We start from the raw sequence: 24,368 nt of genomic DNA on the forward strand, positions 1-24,368 counted from the left end.
TTTTCCACACGCTAACCTGACGGTTTTAATTATTAGAATGTCATGTGATGACATTAAAGGCGACGACAGTAATAAATAAGCTGCATCGTAATAAGGGAAAGATAACAGTAAGAAAATAGGCTAATGTCATGTGTGATGACGAAACATGACAGAACCTGACCGTCGTCTGAAGGTGCAATAGACAGCAGCGAGCCCCGTGACAGATTTATATCTCGCGGGATGACGGTTTTTAACCGTCGTCTGAAGAGGGTTTTGGCGTAGTGGAGAAACCTCAGATTTCACTACTTAGATCAATCATAGAGAAGAAACGAGAGACCTTGTTGAGTTATGTTACCAAAAGTTAAAACTCTCAAAAGTAAAGCAACTAGATTATAAACAACATAGGTTTAAAATTCCCCATTGGGTAAGGCTAAGGTATTTCATAGGAAACCTCAATCAATTAAATATGAGTGGTAAGACTAAGTTGAGAGAGAAACTAATAAGCCAAAACAAAGTTTATACATAACCAAACAAGAAGCTAGCACTTGCAATCTCTAGATTCTTAAACTATTACTAATGTCAAAGTAATTGATATCTACCTATAGTTAAATAGAAGTATAAGTTTCTCTAGTAGTTTGTTAATCTTTAAGAAACAATGAATGATCACATTGATCCATAATTAAAAATTTCAAATGAATAGCTCTATGAAAAGGAAACACTTAAACTATCCTAGATGAATAGCACAGACAAAAACACTTAAATTATCCTAGATGAATAGCATAAATATAGAAACACTTAAACTACCCTAGATGAATACCACAAACAGAACATTTAAACTACCCTAGAGGAATAGCACAAACATAACACTTAAACTACCCTAGATGAATAATTATAGCATTTATTTAAGCATAATTAAAGTTAATATCATAAAGCATAAGTTTTATGTGCAATTCCTTTTCATAGAGACCAAATATAAAGTTATCACTTGCAATTTTCAGCTCTTAAACTAGCCTTGTTTACTAATATCAAAGCAATTGATCTCTACCTATTGTTAAACAACCGTAGATGAATATCACAAACATAAACACTTAAACTATCCTAGTAGTTTCTTAATCTTCAAACGAATTGCAAGTTGAAAAGTAAAAGCAAGCTTACAAGTTATGTTACCAAAAGCTAAAAACTCTCAAAAGTAAAGCATCTTTCATCAATTACAAATTATTAGTCTTTCATCAATAATTAAAAATAACCCTCATTCACTCAAACCTCTAAGAATAAGTTCGCATTCTAGATTTCATCCATAACTCTAGATACAACAGCTCCTCGTCGTTTATTAAATGGCTAAGACCAGAATATCCCTGCAAATTTATAGGGACGAAGACTTGGATTAGTTTCATAACTATTCAAGTGAAAACAAGTAACAAACGAGGTACATATAAACATATACATATTCAAGTGCGTTGTTTTCTTCTTCTATATGTTCTGAAAGAAAACATATAAATGAAATTCAGTATATTTACACAAATGAAATGAAAGTGAGATTGAATCTTAAAGTAAAAACCATATAAACCCAGGGTTTCATCATCCTTATCATCGACAACTTGAGGTGCAGATAGAGTTTGATTTGTAATATCTCTGTAAAATTACACATAAATAAAATGAAAGTGAGATTATAGGTGAAAGTAAAAGAGGATTGAAGCTAAAATTGCACACAAATGAAATGAAAGTGATATTGATATTGATACCTACGGTTTAATCCAAACTAACATGCAGGTAGTGTATTTCACTATCCAAATGTAGATTTAATGATATGGAGATGTAGAAACCCAACATATTAATTTCAGAGGAAGAAACCCTAAACAAATACTTATAAAAATGGAGTCGACTTGATAATGCACGAGGAAGAAGACGAATTTAGATGCCATAGATGTAGATGGAGAAACCGGATATAAGATTAGGTTTTTCAGAGCTTGATGAAGAAGGTGAGTGTGAGAGAGAATTAGGTTTAAGAAGGTGAGTGTGAAAGAAAGCTTTTATATCCTGTATAAAATTTGAGTCGTTTCTAACTTTGGGAAATTTTCGCTCTCCCGTGAAACTTAAAGTTTTGATGCTTTTTAGTTTTTACACAACAATAACAATGATTTATAAATAGTGTCATCTGATAATATATGGGATAATATATGGGACCCCATCTGCCTTGCATATTCCCTACTTTCCTCGGGATTCCTAGATTGCTTCTATTGGCCAATTGTTTGATGATAGAGAGATGGCTTTTCAAGTAACGAAATACCAATTGCACAAGTTGATGGTCAGAGAACTGGCATGGTTTTCAACATAGGGGACCTTGTTTTTGTCAAATTGTAGCCATATAGGCAAGGAAGTGTACTGCAACATTCAAATCACAAGGTATGTCTTTATATTACGGTTCCTACATTGGGTCGGTTGCTTATAAACTCAAACTTCCAGCAAGGTCCTCCATCCACCCCCATTTTCTATATGTCTTAGCTAAAGAAGAACAAGGTACACAACAAACAAGCCATTTCTACCCAGCTACCGGAAATGGATGATTAGGCACCATTTCCAGTAGCAATTTTGGATCACAAAATGGTCAAACGTGGTAATCAAGCAGCTACTATGGTATTATTTCAATGGTGAGGATATAGTCTAGAAGAGGTAGTGTGGGAGTTTTCTTTTGATATTAAAAAATGTTTCCTTGTACTAAACTTAGAACCTTGAAGACAAGGTTGCTTTAAGGGAACTGGACTGATATGAGGAAAAATAAAGCATTGTCATTTAATGTTTTGTTATTTGCGTTTTCCTTATTTTGTTTGTTAGTGAGTTAGTTATATGAGAGAGAAAGGGTTGACACTTGTAATTCTGTACCACTTGCACAACACCCCATGTGCAACGGCTATATCATCTATAATTCCCAATTTGGTTGTTGTGAATGAAAAAACAGAATTTGCTCTTCCTCGCTTAGAATTATAACATCTCAGCAACAAAAGTACATATCTAAATTTTTTGGATATGACTGCAGATCAGCTATAAGAAGGGGATGGAGAACATTGTTGCAAATGCCTTGTCTAGACTTCATACAACTGAGTTTGCGGCATCGATAGTTTCAATTATAGTTGGAGGTTTGTTGCCTGAAATTGAGTCTTCTTGGTTAACAAGTCATTAAAGAATTGCAGGAAAGAACTAATAAAGATAGACCTTATACTTGGCAGGACTACTTATTGCGAAGAAAAGGCAGACTTGTGGTAGGAAACAATGTTAAGTTGCGGGCTAAACTCTTACAGCGCATGCATGATTCTGCAATAGGATGTCATTCTGGGGCCCATGATATATACAAAAAAACTGTAGTTGCTTTTTTTTATTAGAAGGGTATGGAGAAGTATGTGAGGAACTATGTGAGAAGTTGTGCTATTTGCCAAGTTTGTAAGTGTGAAACTATGGGAACTCTAGAGCTATTGTAGCCTTTGCCAATTCTTAAAGGAATCTAGACAGCGATTAGCCTGCATTTCATTTATGGGATTCCTAAATCTAATGGCAAGGACTAATGAGTTCATCTTTATAGTGGCCGATATATTAAGTAAGTATGCACACTTATTAAGTCTAATTCACCCTTATACTACTGCAATTGTGACTCAAATCTTTTTGAACAATGTGTACACGCTACATGGACTCCCATCCATAATTGTCAACGATCGAGATTTTATTTTCACTAGTTCTTTTTGGACTAAATTGTTCAAGCTGCAGAGGTGTCCTTAATCAAATCTTCAGTTTACCACCCACAAACTGATGGGAAGACAGAAGTGGTTAACATATGCCTTGAGACCTATCTTAGGTGCATGATAAATGGTAATCCTAAAAAGTGGAAAAATTGCCTCTCTCTCTGGCTAAGTGGTGGTACAACACAAATTTTCACACCTCTACATAATCAACCTCATTTGAGATAGTATATGAGACCACCTCCCCTGTATATTCCCTACTTGCCTAGGGATTCCAAGATTGCTTCTGTCGACCCATTGTTTAAGAATAGAGAGATGGCTTTTCAAGTAATGAAATGCCAAACAGGGCCCAGCACATGATGAAATAACAAGCTGAGTAGGACTGACAGGGTTTTCAACATAGGGGGCCTGGTTTTCGTCAAATTGCAACCATATAGGCAACAAAACGTAGTGCAACATCCAAATCACAAGTTATCTCTTTTATACTACGGTCCCTACATGGTGGAAGATAAAATTGGCTTGGTTGCTTATAAACTCAGACTTCCAATAGGGTCCTTCATCCACCCTGTTTTCCATGCGTCCTAGCTAAAGAAGAATAAGGTCCACGACAAACACGTCATTTCTATCTAGCTGTCTAAAATGGATGATTATGCACCATTTCCAATATCAATTTTGGATCGCAAGATGGTTAAACGTGGTAATCAAGCAGCTACCAAGGTCCTAGTTCAATCAAGACAAAGTCTAAAAGAGGTAATGTGATAGTTCTCTTTTGATATTAAAAAATGTTACCCTGCACTAACTTAGAACCTTGAAGATAATGTTTCTTAAAGGGAAGTGGTTTAATATGAGGCAAAATAAAGCATTGTCCTTTAACTTTTTGTTATTTGCGTCTTCCTTATTTTATTTGTTAATAAGTTAGTTATAGGAGAAAAAACACGGTGACACTTGTAATTATGTAACCACTTGCACAACATCCTATATGCAACGGCTATATCATCGGTCATATGTTTTTCCTCACTTGGATTCTTCTTCTTCCTAAAATAACATATACAATATAGAATAATAATTTTCTTATTTTATTTTTATTCATATTTCAATCTTTTATTTGTATGAGCTTTATCCATATTTTTATTCCCATCAACTAAGAAAAGCCCATTTGTATCTTGGGATGAAATTATTCATGGTTGGTGATAGCTTTTTAAAAAAATATATACAATATATGTATCATATTAATGATATAATTTTCTTTTTTTTTAATCATTGTTCTTAAAAAAAATGAAAGATTCCATTTCCGGCCATCACATTGAAAAATAAAAGTTTGTTGATGATAATGCAAAACTAAACCGGAAGTGGATACTGACATTTGCTACTGTGTCACCTTCTTCTTCTGGTTACAATTTACAAACTGAAGATAGGAATTCACTTTCTCCAAAATTACTTTCTGCCTTCTCAAATCCAGGGAAAGTGACAGTTGAGATTTCGTTTCCCATTTCAGACCTGAATATTCAGGTATATTTTCATTTTAATTTGTCTGCTTCATTGATTTTATATGCAGCTCTAAATTGGTTTTTGCTTTTTAATTGATAATCAGCTAAGTTTGGATAGATGAAGCAGGTTCTGGCTGAACAACAAAATTGTTGATCCAACTTTCTTCTGAGATTGGAGGCGGCTGTTTTTTTCAGGTTTTAGATTATTATTTCTTTGGAAGCACCAGAAGTATTGTAATCTTCTGGATGTTTTAAGGTAGCTGTTTCAGTTGCTCATGCTTGATTATCTGAAAAGAGAGAATTTTAGAGTTCTGAAATCCCAGAATCAAGATGCGCTGATGAATCAGAATTTCAGTTGAATCTAATTTCTGGGATTTATTAATAATTGATCATGGAGAAACAAGTGAGTTTTAAGATGCGGACAATGGAGAAACAGGTAAGCTTTAAGCAGCAGAAAGTGATAGAAAAACACCCAAGTTTTCGTGGTGGGACAGAAAATCAGTCGACTTCCCGGAGTGTGATGGAAAAACACCCTAGCTTTCGCGGAGCACTGGAGAAACAGAAAAGTTTTCGTGGGTTTGTAGAGAAACAGAAGAGTTTTCGTACTGTGATGGAGAGACAACTCAGTTTCATTGGCGTTGGTGAGAAGAAGAAAAGCAAGGAATCACCTGGAAAGAGAGGTGATACACAGATTCATTTGGCAGCTCGAGCAGGGAATTTGACTAGAGTTAGAGAAATTCTTCAGAATTGTGATGGAAAAGAAGCAAAGGGTTTGTTAGCAATTAAGAATCAAGAAGGGGAAACCGCGCTTTATGCAGCTGCAGAGAGTGGAAATGTGGGAGTAGTTGTAGAGATGTTAGGATATATGGACCTTGAGACTGCTTCTATTGCAGCTAGAAATGGGTTTGATCCGTTCCATGTTGCAGCAAAGCAAGGTCATTTGGGTAAGACTTGATCAATTTATATGCATTACTTAGTCAATTCTCTCTATTAAGATTATTTGGTTGAGTAGCTAAGTGTAATTGTGCCTATTTAGAACATTTGTATTGCTGAAACAGCTTAGTTGTTAGCTTTCAACTCTATTGTTAACCTCATGGTGTATTGTTTACACTTTCATATTGAAGATTACTGGAGTATAAGGGTTGGCTTATCTGTCATATGACAGTTATTAAGTTCTATAATCTTATCCCATGATAGAAGTTGATTCAACTTTCAGGAAATTTCCTTACCCTATGATCATTCAACTTAACTCAGACCAACACAAGCTGATGCCTGTACCCATAATGGTCAAGCTGACATGGAAATTCTTTCCCTATCTATGGCCATTTTCAGCTTTGCAGAATATCTCTTAGGTCTTATGCTGAAAATAACCTGCTGCAGCGGCCTTCCATAGTTTGAATCTGGGACTCGCTATGACATGTTATGTGATTCTGAAGCAACCCCTTTGCTATCTGCAATGCAAGATTGAGAAATCCACTTTTCTTGAATGGTTTGCTGTTTCTTTTAATTGCTTCTAATTTTCCTTCCCAACACCTTCCAATTTTGCAGATGTGCTGAAGGAACTTTTGCATGCGTACCCCAATTTGGCCATGACCACAGATTTGTCCTGTACAACTGCCTTGCATACAGCTGCCACTCAAGGTCACTCTGATGTGGTAGATCTCCTTCTGGAAACAGATTCAAATCTAGTTAAAATTGCTCGGAATAATGGTAAGACTGCCCTCCATTCCGCTGCTAGGATGGGGCATGTGGAAGTTGTGCGGTCCCTAATGACCAAGGATCCAAGCACTGGATTTAGGACCGATAAAAAAGGACAAACTGCACTGCATATGGCTGTCAAAGGGCAAAATGAGGAAATTGTGCTTGAATTGCTAAAGCACGATTCTTCTGTTGCAAATTTGGAAGATAACAAAGGAAACACAGCTTTGCATATTGCCATTAAGAAGGGCCGTACTCAGGTGCATATTCATTTCCCTAGCTTTCATTATGATTTTTGGCCAGTAGCATATTTTGGAGACTTTGCAGCTGTAAATATTTCCTTCGGTAAAATTTGTTTCATTGAATTCTTGGAAGAAATATCTATTGCCTACACCTGAAATCTAGTTGAAGGTTTTTAATTTAAAGAGGTAGAAGGATTGAGGGAGTGTTTATAATTGACAAAACTAAATAAGAGGTTACAACTTAATTGCTCAAAATTCTCACAACAATTACAAGTGTGTGTGCGCTTTTTTTTTTTTTGGGTTATGGAAGAGAAAGATCCATTTAATTCAACCCATTAAGTTGAAATTAAAGCATTTAAGTTGAGATCGGTTATGTGATGCTGAGATCTGATATCTGAAGTTACCAGATATTGATGTCAATTATAACTACCAGAATTTTTGGTCTTGACGTCAATTATGTGCGCACTTATCACCAAAATCTCCAGTATCCAAAGAGATTTCACTTGGTATGGATTCCTAGAACCAATCTAAGGCTAATGTCTAGTTCAGTTTGCCATCTCTTTACAAAGAGTTTTGCATTCTGTAGATGGAATTTATATTGCCAATCCATCAAAGAGAACAAAAAACGTAACAGGATGTGATTGAGAGAGAGGTGCGAAATAATTCATAATTTAGTTTTGCCTATCCCAAACTACAAACTGCGATGCTGATTTAACAGCTTGAGAATTGAAGTTATGAAATCATCATTCTGGTCAGACAAAATTCTGGCCTCTTCCCATTTTCCCAAACTAAATTAAGAGTTTTCTCTAGCTTTCGGTTGGAGTTCACCTAGAACATCAAGTGTCATCATGCATTGTTTGTAGAGAGGAGATAATCTCTGATTGAAGAAATTGTGGACTAAGCAGTAAAACTTTCAATAAAAAAAATTGAAGTTACATCTTTTCCTTTTTGTACACTATATTGTAACATCAAATACCTCCAGTCGTTTTCCAACTGTCCTGTCTGCTCTACACTACAATATAACCAATTTTTTTGCTCAGTGTTTCTGAATACACCAACTTATTCAGTAATATCACTATTGGGGCATGGGATTGGTACCTATATCATTTTGTAGATTGAAGTTGTTATTTTACTTTCAAGGGAAAAGAGAGTTGTTGATTTAATAGCACATTTTACCTACAACAGCATATATCTCTTGAGTCAGAATGCCATTGTCGCTGATAGTTTCCATCTTGATCAACGTTAAGAATATGGCATTATCCTTGCCAATTTTACATTGATTACCCGGAATGCAGCTTAGTGCCAGTGAAAAAGTACTAGCATTAACCGGTAATGGAACTAAGGAAGGGAAATGAGAGGAGAAAGAGGGAGCTGATCCTGGTTTTAACTTTTATCTTTCAAATGTGGATTTGTGAGTAAGACTCAGTTAAAGTATCTTTCTTCCTGATTTTAATAGCATATGAACATCTAATTACCTGTTAAAAGCTGCTTTTTCTTTTGGATGAGGTCTCTATAGGAATAGTTTTGATTGATACCAAGTCTTCATGTGATAATAAAGTGCTTCATTGTGAATTAGAGGTTTGACTTCAAAAACATGCTTGCAACAGAACAGGAAAATTGCTTCTTCCCTTTTTTTTTTTTTAACTTCTGCTGACGGAATATTTGGAGTGTAAGTTTAGCAGTGACAGAAGTAGGGAGGCCGGGACAATCACCCTAGATGGGAGGGTTGTCCAGGGCTCGGATTGCTTCCGTTATTTAGGGTCTATTATTCAAACGGATGGAGAAGTTGATGGAGATGTTGCTCATAGGATTAAATCTGGTTGGTTGAAGTGGAAGAGTGCTACGGGTTTCCTTTGCGACCCCAGCATGCCTAATAGATTGAAGGGAAAATTCTAACGCACGGCAATTAGACATGCATTGTTATATGGTACGGAATGTTGGGCAGTGAAACATTGTCACATTTATATGATGTCAGTGGCGGAGATGCGTATGTTGCGATGGATGTGTGGTATACGAGAAAGGATCGGGTGAGGAATGAAATAATTAGGACGAAAGTAGGGGTTACATCTATTGAGAATAAAATGATGGAAAATCGAACTAAGGTGGTTTGGCCATGTAAGACGAAGAGTGCTTGATGCGCAGGTTAGAAGGATTGAAAAGTGGCAAAGGGATGCAATGGTGAGGGGTAGGGGAAGGCTTAAGCAAACTTGGAAAAGGGTGATTGAGAGTGATATGAATTTATTGGGGATTGAGGAAAATATGACAGGGGATAGGACGGAGTGGAGGGAGACTTATATAAGCCAACCCCGAATAAGGCTTTGTTGTTGTTGTTGTTCTGCTCTACAGATTTGTTTTTGTTTTTGTTAACTGACCATTACATAATTTACAAACGGTTACCTTTTTCCGCTTCTATTGAGATTTGGGTTCATTTGGTTGCAGAATGTACGATGCTTGTTAGCAACTGCGGGTATCAATATAAATGAAATGGACAAAGCTGGAGAGACCCCACTTGACATTGCAGAAAAACTTGATGCTTCAGAAATAGTGTCCATGTTAAAAGAAGCTGGGGCACTCAATTCTAAGGATCTGGGAAAGCCACAAAATCCAGCAAAGCAACTTAAGCAGACTGTCAGTGATATAAAACATGATGTCCAGACCCAGCTTCAACAAACTCGTCAAACAGGTTTCAGGGTCCAGAAGATTGCCAAAAGGTTAAAGAAGCTTCACATTAGTGGCCTCAACAATGCTATAAACTCTGCAACTGTTGTGGCTGTTCTCATAGCCACAGTTGCTTTTGCAGCCATTTTCACCGTGCCTGGCCAATATGTTGAGAAAAATGAAAAAGGAACTTCGCTCGGGCAAGCCCATATAGCAGAGTATCCAGCTTTCTTAGTCTTCTTTGTGTTTGACAGTCTGGCATTATTCATCTCTTTGGCAGTTGTGGTAGTCCAAACATCTGTTGTCGTTATCGAACAAAAGGCAAAGAAGCAGCTTGTCTTTTTTATTAACAAACTCATGTGGCTGGCTTGCCTTTTCATTTCAATTGCATTCATTTCTCTTACTTATGTGGTGGTGGGTAAAAAGTCAAGGTGGCTTGCAATTTATGCAACCGTAATCGGCAGCACAATCATGCTTACGACCATTGGGTCCATGTGCTATTGTGTGATATTGCATAGAATGGAGGAGTCAAAGATGAGGAGCATGAGAAAAGAGAGTCGATCGCAATCTTATTCCATGTCTGCGGTATCAGATCAGGAACTTTTGGAAAGTGAATATAAAAGGATGTATGCATTGTGAGGAGATCAGAATTATCTGACATGCTATACTCATTTATGCTGTAAGATTGCTGCATGATGCTCATGCTCTAATTTTTATCAAGTATATATGTATGTATAAGAAGTTGAGCTAAGATGTTGCTTCACTGGAACAGTATGAAGAGACGAAAGGAGTAATCTGGTTCTGCAACTGAAAAGCTCCTTGGATTTCGGATTTTCTGGCTTCTGCAAGAAAGCTCAACTTGATATCCTTTAGGACACCAGGAGTAAATCTTATTTACATCTAGCAGTCACAGATTGTATCCAAGTTCAAAAGCAGGCAAAAGGCATCAATGAGTGATGTCAATTGTTGTGCCTGCTTGAATTATATGTTTAAGAATATCCAGTTGTGAGAAATATCTTTATAATTAATTTGATGTAATATGGACTCATCAATGGTGTTGTTAGTAATAGTTCAAAGCATGAGACAACTGATTAGTGAATGCTGATTGAACACTAATGTTCTTTAATGGTTCCTATTCGATTATCTTTCCAAAAGTATATCCAACTGAATAGTTACAAATAAAATGAACCTTTACCATAGTGAATAAAATAAACAGTGCCAAAAGTGTATTCACATCAAGAAGGCACAGCACCAGAATGAGTTTCTGACTTTCTTCAGACTTTGATTTTATCTATAAGGGTATTGTTTTTTCTAGAATTTTTCAATTTTTTCTTGAAGAACTGTTCAATTTAGTTGAATCTGAATGGACTCCCTTTGCTGAGAAACAGTGACTGGACATTGATTTTGTGACTTCGTGTTGCAGTTGAACTGCTTCCTTGTACAATGACATTTAAAATGACTTCCTTATCACGCGTATCTTCACACCACCAGTTCTGTGGGATGCCATCAACTTGATCTTCTGAAGCATGGAATTCTTCATGATGCACCGCTATTTCCACGCAATGATCAGGTTTAACTATGCCACAAGTTGGTCTGACCTGTACCAAAAACAACACAGATTACCCCAAAAATGGTGGAAAACAGAGAAGCATGTATGCTTCTAAATTGATCAACTACAAACTATAATGGAGAAGCTACCTCAAGCCACCGTGGGATGCCGTTGCAACCTCTAGCACGATATTCAACCTCTTCGCCATCATCCTTGACGATTGATTGACCTTCACAAATAACAATGAATGCTGCTTTCTCCTTGGTGCACTTGTTGGTAAGCAGAATGGAAGTGTCCTGGTTCTGAAGGACAACGTTATTCGTGCTTACAACTGTTTCTGGAACATAACGCGACTCTTCAAGCAAACTCCTAACTTTCTCATTGGAATTAATGATTGCCCCAAACATTTGTCTCCTCACTGATCTCTCAACATGGGAAACTTGGACGTTGAACTTGCAACGAACAGGTTTGTGGTCACTCTCTGTCACGTCCATGACAGCCTCATACCTCAATACATACAGAACAAATGTTAGAAAATCGGTTCATTGCTAAAACCCTTCAAGTTTACCCTAACACACACACTACCTTCTACTGTTTGAAAATTAGCAAGTTTAGCCTCCCACGGCTCTGCAATTAAGTCCTCAGCTTTCAAGTTGACAGCTTAATCAATAATAATATAAAGATTATAAGTGCTAATTTTGAAACAGTAGGGTACAGGAGTGTATATAGAGATAAACCTAGTGGGTTTCAAGTAATTAACTCTAAGAATAAATAAGGATGAAAGAATGCTCCGAAATTCTTAGTTCAAACCATACTGTAAAACTGATGAGACTACAGGACATTCTAAGCTGCACTCAGAAACTGAAGCCAACCGACTGTCACGAAATATTATTCTATCGCACCAAGCAGGAATGTGCTTTTTCTCCCCAGAGTCATATCCTGTGAAGAATATGTGTGATGGAAGGTCCAAACTGAATGATATTATGTAAAAATAAATAATATATAAATAATGAAACCGACTCGAAAATACAAATTTTAAAAAAAAAAATAAAAGACCATTTTTGAGATTTTTCACAGAAGCCAAGACCCATGAACCAATAAGCTGAAACAATTTTACCTCCTAAACCAGGTTGGTTTCTCTCAAACTTGTAAGTAGGAGGGAATCTGATGAGTGCTTCACGCATTCCTTGAAAAACTTTTCCTGATCTCATTTCTGCTCGAAGCTGGTCCTTTTCTCTAAGCCAATCAAAGCTCCTTTTTGAAACAAAATCCATCGCTTCATCATAAGATATACCAAAAAGCCGGTAGTTAAAATCACCAAGAAACACGACCATATCTGCCTCTGATAGTTCAGGCTTTATGTCCTCAGTGTTGGCACTTACAGCCTGAGAAAACCGCACGACACAGTAAGCAGTTGATTGTAGCCAGTAAAGACGATCACATTAAATATAATGAGCGAAATACTGTTGAGGAAAGTAACAACAAATAGAACAGAAACATACATTTGTACCCTTGAGCGTTTGAGTGGTTGTTGAGACACCAGCTGCAATACATAGGACCAATGGCAAGCCAGAAATATAAAGCAGCCAAAATAAATATGTGGACAAGGCAAGAGAGCAACACAAAAACAGGAGTCGCACCATACCAGCTGCTGGAAGGGTTGAAGACCGGCTGAAGACCATGTTTTTAAAAATGCGATCAAAATCAGCATTCCGTTGATTAACTGCTTCCAAATGTGCAGGCAAGTGACAGTTCACAAAGCACATTATCCTGTCAAGAACCCTAATCCTCAAACCTACACCTCCCTGCAAAGGAAAAGTAATCCACCAAATATGACAATGAAGAAAAAGCATTGAAACTCTTCCAAGGTTGGAAGAAAAGAGGTGAACTACTCTAGCTCTAGTTACGACATTGCATGAAATTGCTTTTATATGTAACTCTTCCAAGGTGTAATTATCCCACCGAAAGCAAAATTCCTATATTGCAAGGTACGTGACTGCTGTAAACACCTATTTGCTTGGATACTAATGCATATTGTTGAAACAAAAAATTCTCTGGAATATCACAGATCAAAACTGTGGAACTCTATTCATCCAAGTCAATTCACTGTCTTCTACTTGGGTTTACTGCATGTAATAAGAATTGAAATCCAGTGCAAATCAGCTCAGTCCACAGAATTTTGTATATATGAAGCCCTAAGATCATTTATACAGGGTTTTGTAAGAGAAATAAATACACAATTTTTTAATTTTTTTTTTTTAAAAAAAACTTTGCCAAGTAAGAACATATTTCGATTTCCGATTTATACTTTGAAGTAGTTTGAAAATCATATAATTAGTATACCAGTCAACTAACCAGTTTGACAATATAAAAACAAGTCGAAGAATGGAAAATAGATAAGAATGTTAAAAGTACCACAAAAAAAAAAAACTAAATTACAATACATGATTGATCTGGTCCCTAATTCAACAACTCCAACCCTCCACCCTTATCCAGTTTACGAAAATAGAAACTAAGCTATTCTAAAACAGGTAAATCTTAAAAGCTACAGCGACTAAGACTTTTACTGCAAATGCAATCGAAACTAATATGAGCCGACCATCATCACTACTAGACGGAAATTATGGTTGATCTGGCTCCTAAATTAGCAAGTCCAACCACCCAGTTATATCCAGTTTACGAGAATAGATGATAAAGACATTCTAAAACCAGAGTTCTAAATCTTTCATCTGAAATGTAATTGAAAGCTAATAAAGCTTACTATTATCACTGAGAAAAGTCATTCGCATACAAGATTTACAGTTGATACTGCAAAACTTAACATGTTAATCTTTTGGCTTTATATATGTTCTGTTTGTAGGACAAAAATGGAAAAACTGATTTCTAACTCCCAGGAATGCCAGTAAATTCACCTTATTACCAATTGCACGTCCAAAGCAACAAGCAACTGCTCCAGCATCAACATCCCCAACATGCGCTCTAAGATTCTTCCTCACCCTAATTTAGAACTCACAATATAATTTCAAAAGAAACATAAGGATGCAGGATATTTACAGGGCAGGTTAAGGTGTTCCAAAAATGCAAAGAAAGATAAAGAGGAGCTTTCATACATGAAATAAGAAACTAAGTTTGAAACTCATTTTTAAATATTACTAACCAAAGAGATATAAGCATGCCAGCCAGCTGCCTAGAGCCCATGCGCTCAAAAGTTGTTCCCTCATCTAATGCCTTTCCTATGTTGTCCAGCCACCAATGCCCAACAGGACTCCCTTCAAGCCCAACCTACAATTGGAACATAAACAGGATATAACATAATCTATAAATAAGCGGACAATGTACAATGCATACTCATACATAGACACAAAAGGCATCAAATGAAGATGTGAAATGTTGTGATGAAAGTATTATTGACTTCATATTATTAACAGAACCATACATATCTATATATACAAAAGAAGAGTTATGGGTAGAACTGGTACAGTATGGGTATAGTCATGAAGACCCATACTATCTGTCAACAGCCTGTTAACCCTAGCCTATTGTGTAATCTGTAACCTATCTGTAACACTTCCCCTCAAGCTGGAGCATAGATATTTATCATTACCAGCTTGTTACAAATATAGTTTAGCCGAAACCCATTTGAGGCTTTAGTAAAAATATCTCGAAGTTGCGCCTGACATAGGCTGTAGAGATGATATTTTGTTCCAGTTTTTCATGGACAAAGTGGCAATCTATTTCAATATCCTTGGTTCGTTCATGAAATACTGGGTTAGAAGCAATATGAAGCGCGGCTTGGTTGTCACACCATAGTTTTGCTGGAGTATTAACCTTGAATCCAAGTTCAGATAAAAGGTGGCGAATCCACATAATTTCACCAACTGCTCGATATTCAGATTCGGCACTGGAGCGAGATACAATATGTTGCTTCTTGCTTTTCCACGAAACCAAGTTTCCTGCAACGAAAACACAATAGCCTGTAGTGGATCTCCGATTGTCCTTATCACCTACCCAGTCTGCATCGGAGAAACATTCAATCTGTGTATGACCATGATTCTTGTAAAATATTTCTCGTCCATGAATTCGTTTCAAGTAACATAAGATATGTTCTAGCGCAACCCAGTGATCAATGGTAGGAGAAGACATAAACTGGCTAACAACGTTGACTGCATATATATCAAGTCTAGTTACTGTAAGATAGTTAAGTTTTCCTAACAACCTCCTATATCTATCAAGATCTTCAAATAGCTCTCCTTTTGATGTGGGATGTGAATTCAGAGTCATAGGCGCACTGCAAGGCTTAGCTCCAGATTTTCCTGTTTCTGACAACAAATATTTTCTTTGACACAAGAAGATTCCTTTATTACTTCTTGATACTTCAATTCCCAAGAAGTATTTTAGAACTCGCAGATCCTTGAAATTGACCATGGAGAAAGGTTTTTAGAGATGAAATTCCTGAAATATCACTTCATGTAATGACAATATCGTCTATATAGACAACAAGGAGAATGATACCCGATTCCGAGTGTTTGTAGAAAACAGAGTGATCACACTTGCATTTCTTCATCCCAAACATGTCAACTGCTTGACTAAACTTCCCAAACCATGCTCGAGGACTTTCTTTCAGGCCATATAGAGATTTACGAAGACGCCAGACCTTGCCATACTCCCCCTGATCAACAAACCCTGGTGGTTGCTCCATATAGACTTCTTCCTGAAGGCCCCCATGTAAGAATCTAGGTGATGTAAGGGCCAATTAGAACAGGCCGCCATTGAGATAAAGAGCCGAATGGAGGCCATTTTAGCCACCGGAGAGAATGTATCAGAGTAATCGACCCCATAGGTCTCAGCATACCCCTTGGCTACAAAACGCGCTTTCAAACGAGTTACTGATCCATCAGAATTAAGTTTAGCAGCATACACCCATCGACATCCAACCGACTTTGTGCCAGAAGGTAAATCTACCAGATCCCAAGTACTGTTAGCATCTAAAGCATTCATTTCATTGATCATTGCATTGCGCCAGCCAGAATGTGATAAGGCCTCTGAGACGGATTTAGGAACAAAAGTAGAGTCAAGGGAAGTAACAAGGCAACGTGAAGTGGAGGAGAGGTTAGTATAAGAAACAAAAGCTAAAAGAGGATAGGTGCAGGAATGTTTACCTTTTCGTAGGGCAATAGGAAGATCAGGGTCATCTTGACTTGTGTCAGAAGGTGGATCCGATGGCGGATCAGATATTGGTACTGGACTAGAAGCAGGAGGATTTGGACGCTGAGAATATCCCTGAACGATTGGTGGCTTAGGCGTCGTTTGGGGCACAGACGGTGGAGCATGGTGGACTTGATAGACTAACACATTAGCGTCGTTTGGAGGAGTAGATAAATTAGAGGATGCGGGAAAGAATTGAAGGCGTTCCATAAATGTGACATCAGAAGATATGAGATACTTATTCAGAGATGGACAAAAACATCGATAGCCTTTCTAAAGAAGAGAGTGTCCAAGAAAGACACATTTGAGGGCTTTGGGGTCAAGTTTAGTAATTTGTGGTCGAATATCCCGAACAAAGCAAGTATTCCCGAAATTCGTGGTGAGATAGGAAACAACGGTTTGGTAGGGAACAGAGTACCATAAGGAGTCTCACCGTGTAACACGGCAAGGCATTCGATTGATAAGAAAACAAGCTGTCAAAAAGGCATCATCCCAAAAGTGTTTAGGAACATGGGTTTGAAATAAAAGGGCTCTAGTCGTTTCAAGTAGATGACAATTTTTACGTTCAGCTACACCATTCTAAGATGGTGTATCAACGCAGGAGGATTGGTGAAGAATACTATTTTGGAGCATGAAAGTTTGAAATGGTCCAGAAAAGTATTATTTATATTTAGCATTGTCACTTCTTAAGGTGTGAACTCAAACATTAAATTAAGTTTTACTTCAACACAGAAAGCAGTAAAATGAGTAAATGATTTGAAATGATTTTTCGTTAAATATAAGCACGTAGTACGTGAAAAATCATCTACAAAGGTAACAAAATACTTAAAACCAAATTTAGACACAACCGAACAAGGTCTCCAAACATCAAAACGAACTAATTCAAAGGGAAAATTGGACCTTTTATTGACTCGTGGAGAGGAAAACACGCGATGGTGTTTAGCAAACTGACACGACTCGCAATTCAAAGTAGATAAATTTTGAAACTGAGGACACAACTGCTTCAAAAGAGGAAGAGATGGGTGCCCTAACCGGCAGTGCTCATCAAACGGAGTGGATACAGTGGAGCAAGCAATAGGTCTTCTAACATGAGTATCCAACAAGCAGAGACCTCCAGATTCTCGTCCACTACTAATAATCTACTTCGTCAGGAGATCTTGAAACAAACAATGATCAAGAAAAAATGAGATAGAGCAATTTAGTGCACGAGTAAGTTTACTCACGGATATCAAGTTAAAATCAAAACCAAGGACATTGAGGACAGAGGAAAGAGAAAGTGCAGGAGTGGGGTCAATAGTGCTTGAGCCAATGACAGATGAAGTTGTTCCATCAACTAGGGTTACATGGGAAGGAAAAGTACGAGAGTAAGACGAGAAAATTTTTGAATTACCTGTCATGTGGTCTGTGGCACCAGAATTAATGACCCATTTTGAGGAAGACGAAAGGAGGCATTTATTTGTGTTACCTGACTCGGGAAGAGCAGTGATAGACAGAGATGAATGTCGTGCAGGGTACGTGGCATACTCGGCTGCAGTGTGTATGTTGGATCTGATGAGGAGGATGCAAAATCACTAGTGGCAACATGAGCAAACCGATGCCTTGGATTTTTGTTATGTAGTTTCTGGGAGGTACGCTTGGTATGACCAGATTCATGACAATAATAGCACACAACAAAGCCACTTCCCTCTCCCGAGTGTTTAGCATCTCGAGTGATAAGAGCACTAGAGACAGGAACAACAGGAGGAGCGGAGATAACAAGCTCACTACGTAGAACACGAGTAAGAGCCTCATGAGAGTCAAGAATGTCCACGCCAGAAAGAATTTGAGAAGTAACACCCTCATATTCGGAGCCCAGTCCACATAAAATTTTGAGAACAAACATTTGGTCTCGTTGAGTTGGTAGTACTTTGATATCAGTAGTCAAGAGCACCAATTCTTTCCACTGTTCAAAAATTTGCATAAGTTGCATATAGTAGTTCTGAACAGATCGACCCTGTCGTTCGGCAGTGTAAAAAGACTTGTAGATATCATATATGCGCGAGACATTACCTCGACCAGAGTATAAAAATTGCAAGAAATCCATGAGTTCTTTGACAAACTCACAATGTTGAACCATACCTACGATACTCATATCAATTGAATTCTTAATCTGAATGAATAAACGAGCATCGTCCTCCATCCAATCCTCGTCAGTTGTGTTCGGAGCATCAGATAAATGACGACTTTTCCTAATACTGCGAAGATAAATTTTGATAGTTTTGGACCAGTCAACATAGTTCAAGCCTGTCAATTTGTGGTTAGTGATCTTCTGAGATACCGGAATAATATTAGTAACAGGAAGATTATGAGTTTGGACTTTCTTTCCGTCAGCCATAACAACTCAATAAAAGAAATCTCACACTTGAACAATTCCAAATCAACCCAGCAAGAATTCACACACTGAAAAAAATATCCAAATTTGCCAAACTCAACCAAAATAAATCACAAACCACCACCTATATAGCCCACTGATAGAGAGACTGAAGATAATAACAGCAGAACAGGGGTAATGAAAAACAAAGACAAGCAAAGTGTTTGAACTGAAAAAGTGACCAGATATTCTGATAGTGGAGGAAGGGACGACGCCCGAAAAATAATCTGCTAGGGGTGGTGGTGAAGCAAGGAGATGCCCAGAAAGTAATGTCTTCCCCAACTGTCTATACACCGGGATAGAACGGAGGAAGAAAAAAAAATTCAGAAAAAAAAAATCATCAAACAGAAAAAAGAAAAGGAACACCAGAATCAACTGCTCACAAGGACAGCTCTGATAACATGTGAAATGTTGTGATGGAAGTATTATTAACTTCATATTATTAACAGAACCATACATATCTGTATATACAAAAGAAGAGTTATGGGTAGAACTGGTACAGTATGGGTATAGTCATGAAGACCCATACTATCTGTCAACTGCCTGTCAACCCTACCCTATCCTGTATTCTGTAATCTGTAACAAAAGAAAAGGCTTAAAGGAGAGCTACTGTCAGTGATCATAATCCTAGGTTAACTTTCAACTGGATTTTAATAAAATCCTGCAGCCAATCCACTGATAAATTTAATTCAAATAAATGTTTAAAAAAAAGGCATTCGCAGAACTGAATTAAATCAATAACACATTCTGAAAACATAGTTTACCATTGAGAATCGGTGAAACATGAGTCAGGAAATCTCTCAGAACAATTGAAACATTAGGCTTCAGTTAGAAATGGTTTTAGAGATGGAAAAGAGAATTCAGAAAGTGACAAGTGATGCATGCAAGAGACCAAAGTGTAATACTCAAGAGATATATGCTGCAGCTGAATAATTTTATAGCTAGGATAAATATGATTTGGAAACCAACGTTATTCATGTACTCAAGCATAATTATGACATGGAAACTTCAGATAATATTTGTTTTTCTAGCATAGTGGTAGTTCTATAACAAAAATAGAATAAAATAATATTAATTTTTGGGAAAAGTACAAAAATAAACCATGTAGTTACACATGTTTTCGAACAATACTCATGTTGTTTAAAAGTTTGCAAAATGGTACCTTGAGGTTCATTCCGTCAGCAAACACATATCAAATTAACTAACGGTGTTAAAAATCAAAGCAAAAAATAGTTAATTTAGTTCTTATATTTATTTATTTTATAAATTAACCCTCCTTATTATCTAATTATCAAAAACAAACTCTAAAATAAAAAATAAAAATCAAATATACCATCTCCTTTGTCTCTCTTTAATTTTTTATTTCTCTTCTTCTCTTCTCTCTCCCCTATTTGTTAATTTCTCTCTCTAAAATATCTCTTTAAAGACAAATGAATATGATGCTCCTATTTATGTTAAATTGAATCCCATATTTTAAATTAAGGTAAAGAACTTTTCTAATTTATTACTCCCTCCGTTCCATAATATCTTATCTTTGATGAATTTGATTTATGCCTAATTTGACACCAAATGATTTTATTTTTTTATTTGTATATAACATGATAGAACAGAAGCTCATGCATCAGTCCAAAAACCACGAACGTCGCCAATATGGCTACCGGCGGACTCCACTTCCCCAACACTCCACCCAAACACTGCCTTGTTGATTTATATACGGTGTGTCGCAGTAGATTCGTCATCATGAGATTCCATCTTCTTCCCTAAAAATCTTGTAATGATGTAGAAAAGTAAGGTTGATCGGACGGCAGATCTAGCTCCATATTTAAAATTGCACAGACCAATGCATTTTCTAATTCCGAAAACAATATCCACAAGTAAATACACCACAAAGCAGTATATAACCAAAACAGTTTTGCGATCCACACGATCTTTGTAATCATCGATTTTGACCAAAAATGGCGAAAAGAAAAACTTTGATCGGCCAAATTTAGGGTGAATGTTACTGATTCTGATGAATTGAAGTAAAGAAGAAGTAGAAGAAAGTGGACCATTATCCAAGGCAAAGAGGATGGGCTTGAAATTGGCGGACCAGGAGATGAAGCCAGAAGCTATGGCACTGTGGATGATGGTGCAGTTCCCACTGTAGAAGAAAATGACCAGGCCATAAGTTATCTTCCTTCTTTAACTCATGCCTATTTGCAAAATTTTGACTTTATGGTTTTGTTGTTGTAATTGTAGCATTGAATGTATGGAGATCAGCTCGGAATTCCTACTACTATAGAGGATTTGGGTCGGATGGCAGTAGGAAAAATGTAGGAGAAGAAGAAAGGGACAATAGAGAAGAGCAAGATGATGGGAAGAAGAGAGTTTTTAGCCAGAGGAGAGAAGAAGAAAAATAAGAAATTAAGGAGGGATTGAGAAGATGGTATATTTGATTTTTATTTTTCATTTTGGGATTTGTTTGTGATAATTAGATAATAAAGGGGTTAATTGATAAAATAAATAAATATAAGAACTAAATTAACTCTTTTTCCTTTGACTTTTAACACCGTTAGTCAATTTGGTATGTGTTTGCTAACGGAATGAACCTCAATGTACCATTTTGCAAACTTTTAAACCACATGGGTGTTGTTCAAAAACAGGTTTAATCATAAGGTTTATTTTTGTATTTTTATCTTAATTTTTTTTCATGTCATGATATGTGACATGCCAACTTTTCAAACAGTTAAATTTTCACATGGAATCATGAAAAAAAAAAATCCAAGTATAATAAATTCATCATAATTAATAATTATCAATGAAGTCATGAAAGTCAATCTTACATTTTTGGCAGCAGACATTGCAAGAAAACCTGGACCCATCTCTATCTCTTGCAACCCAACAATAATAATGCCAACATCTGACGCAGTAGAACCTAACCATGCTGTAAGCGCATCTAGAGATGCTCTTCCCTGCCCAACATTCCATGTGCCAACTAGAATTCTGAAACTGTCTTGTCTTGTATATACGAGTTCTTTATGTGCTAATTCTGATCGTATGATATTGTCAAGGGGTCCTGGAGATGCAAGATTCCATCCACGTATACATCCATGAGCAGCCAAGCTAAAGATATAACCATTACCAACTGCTAATTTTAGTACAGGATTACTATGACAAACCCATAATGCAACAAGGTTTCCCTCAAGATCTAATGCTTGGACAACGCCGCTCACGTAACCCACAAATATTCTTGTTCCAAAAGTGCAGAAACATTGAACACTAGAAGAATGGTGAGTAAAATCTTGTACACGAGTTCCGTTTCCATCCCATTGTATAAGGAGGCCATCAGAACATCCACTCCATATCATTCCATCTGCAGTGAGCACCAAAGCTACTGTTTTCTTCTCTTGGAAACTACCACCTGCACAGCAATACCGTCGGATTTGCGGTTCTTCAGATCCATATATGCCAATCATTTCCGACATGTGTCATACGCCCCGCGTAGAGTGGCATACGCCCCGCGTATGCTGAGTCAGTTCCACATGGCTTCTGCGGATAAGGCAATCATTACCGACACCATGTTTCACGCCCCGCGTAGGGGATTATACGCCCCGCGTATGGAGTGGATTTTTGCTCCTTTCTCGTACCTGAAATACAAAACTTGAGAGCCGAGTTAGCTTGACGATTTTATTTCCAAAACTAATCAAAACGAGGAAAATAAACTGAAAGTACGAGATTTATTTTTATTTCTTTATTTTATCAAAAACACTTTATTTTTGTAACTAAACTTATTTATTTTATCCAAAATCAACCCGTAAATCACGCTAAAAGATAGGGGTAAAATACCCTTATCAGTCTGCAGGAAGAAAGCAAAATTTTAATAACAACATCAGCAATTCTAGTGGAAAAGGAGGTCATAACACTAAAAATAAGTCAGATAAGTTATGCACTTATTGTAGGAAGGAAGGCCATGAGAAAATAGAATGTTTCAGGCTAAAAGGCTATCCGGAATGGTTCAAAGGGAAAAGGACAGCCACACACCAGGCCAACTTAACTCAAGAAAACTCATATGATCTTGATAATCCTTTGTGCACAAATGATTTTAGTGACACATGTGACAAACACAGGAATGACACAATGCAAGATATGTTGCAAAACTGGAGATGATGCGGAGAGAGGTACAAATAGCATTGAAAGGCAAACATACTGAGCAACAACAATCAAAATTCTCTGCTGTTGCTGGATTTGCAGGAGCTTGTTCAGGTAATTCTATTTCTAGCAATAGCATGTTAGTTGAATGGATAATAGACTCAGGGGCAACCACACACATGACTTCTAATTGGTCAATCATGAGCAATATTGTTAAATTGCATCATCCTAGAAGGATTTTCTTACCAATTGGAGAAGTACATTCAGTAGATTATGAGGGAGAAGTGCATTTCCAGCAAAGATGCCACTTACAAAATGTTTTATATGTGCCAAATTTCAAACAAAACTTGTTATCAGTTAGCAGATTGATGACAAATAAGGAAGTGACTGTGAAATTCTAGGCTAAGCACTGTGTTTTGCAGGACCAGAAATGTATGAAAGTCATAGCAGTGGGAAGAATGAAGAACGAATTGTACTATTTGAATGAAGAATCTTTTAGCCAAGCTATAATAAATGAAGTTTGTAGTTTGAATAAGAATGTTACTGCTTTATCTGTAAGAGAAGCAGATACTGATTCACAGTTGTGGCATAAAAGACTGGGACATATTTCAGCAGAAAAGATGTCTCATGTATTTTATTTTGTAGATCCTCAGTGTTTTAGCAAATGTGATGTTTGTATAAGATCCAAGCAAACCAGGAAACCTTTTTGTAATAGTACAACAAAGTCAATAAAAGTGTTTGATCTTTTACATATTAATTGTTGGGGTCCCTATAAACAAGCTTCTCTAAGTGGTGACAGATATATGTTAACCATTGTGGATGACTATAGCAGGGTGATTTGGACAGTTTTGTTCAAACATAAGGATCAAGTGAGTGTTTTAATTGAAGGATTTTTGTGTTTGATTAATACACAATTTTAGACGACTGTAAAAAGCATAAGAACAGATAATGGTACTGAATTCATTAGTCAAGCTACCCAATCAATTCTGCGAAAACATGGAATTTTGCACCAAAAATCATGTGTGTATACACCACAATAGAATGGAGTGGTAGAGAGAATGTTGAAACACCTTTCCACATGATTTTGATTTGACAAAATTATTTAAGTAAAATTAAATAAATTCTAAACACACTAAGTTTAAATGCTTTGATTTATTATCCTAATGTGTTTGTTCAATGTTGAGTTAAAATTGTTTATAAGACATAAAGATTAAAAGGCCCAAAGCCCAATACGGAAGTCAAAGCCCAAGTCAAACAGATCAAGGCAACTCGGCCCACGTATGT

General features: G+C 36.9%; 2 protein-coding genes and 1 pseudogene across 5 annotated transcripts; 1 reads left to right on the top strand and 2 right to left on the bottom strand.

Annotated features, from left to right (window-relative positions):
* Window positions 1-4,712: 4,712 nt before the first annotated feature.
* LOC136218045 (ankyrin repeat-containing protein At5g02620-like) lies at window positions 4,713-10,840 on the top strand. 4 transcript variants are annotated; one of them, XM_066004772.1, is made up of 5 exons: window positions 4,713-5,216; window positions 5,299-6,138; window positions 6,743-7,152; window positions 9,574-10,471; window positions 10,565-10,840. In XM_066004772.1, exons 2-4 carry the CDS (start codon window positions 5,586-5,588, stop codon window positions 10,429-10,431), a joined length of 1,821 nt encoding a protein of 606 aa, XP_065860844.1. In that variant the 5' UTR covers window positions 4,713-5,216; window positions 5,299-5,585; the 3' UTR covers window positions 10,432-10,471; window positions 10,565-10,840. The 4 variants fall into 4 exon arrangements, with proteins under 4 accessions (XP_065860844.1, XP_065860841.1, XP_065860843.1 ...); XM_066004769.1 differs by having other exon boundaries at window positions 4,714-5,216; window positions 9,574-10,840; XM_066004771.1 differs by having other exon boundaries at window positions 4,714-5,216; window positions 5,313-6,138; window positions 9,574-10,840.
* A 28-nt stretch (window positions 10,841-10,868) lies between these two features.
* On the bottom strand, window positions 10,869-22,420 carry LOC136216931 (type I inositol polyphosphate 5-phosphatase 12-like; annotated as a pseudogene).
* On the bottom strand, window positions 19,743-21,579 carry LOC136220222 (uncharacterized). Its single transcript, XM_066008013.1, has 3 exons — window positions 21,545-21,579; window positions 21,005-21,096; window positions 19,743-20,964 (listed from the first exon to the last, which is right to left on the bottom strand). The coding sequence occupies exons 1-3, from the start codon at window positions 21,577-21,579 to the stop codon at window positions 20,717-20,719; spliced, it is 375 nt and encodes a 124-aa protein (XP_065864085.1). The 3' UTR covers window positions 19,743-20,716.
* Window positions 22,421-24,368: the final 1,948 nt, after the last annotated feature.

The sequence above is a fragment of the Euphorbia lathyris genome, chromosome 2, assembly GCF_963576675.1.
Source record: "Euphorbia lathyris chromosome 2, ddEupLath1.1, whole genome shotgun sequence".
Taxonomy (NCBI): Eukaryota; Viridiplantae; Streptophyta; class Magnoliopsida; order Malpighiales; family Euphorbiaceae; genus Euphorbia; species Euphorbia lathyris.

Bases quoted from the DNA above. Each gene is read 5' to 3' on its own strand.
- LOC136218045 (XM_066004772.1), top strand. From the start codon at position 5,586: ATGGAGAAACAAGTGAGTTTTAAGATGCGGACAATGGAGAAACAGGTA. The intron at 6,139-6,742 runs GTAAGACTTGAT...CCAATTTTGCAG, and splicing joins AGCAAAGCAAGGTCATTTGG to ATGTGCTGAAGGAACTTTTG. The intron at 7,153-9,573 runs GTGCATATTCAT...ATTTGGTTGCAG, and splicing joins TTAAGAAGGGCCGTACTCAG to AATGTACGATGCTTGTTAGC.
- LOC136220222 (XM_066008013.1), bottom strand. From the start codon at position 21,579: ATGTGGTTTAAAAGTTTGCAAAATGGTACATTGAG. The intron at 21,097-21,544 runs GTTCATTCCGTT...TTTCTTCTACAG, and splicing joins TTGCAAAATGGTACATTGAG to TGGGAACTGCACCATCATCC. The intron at 20,965-21,004 runs GTCCACTTTCTT...TCAATTCATCAG, and splicing joins CCTCTTTGCCTTGGATAATG to AATCAGTAACATTCACCCTA.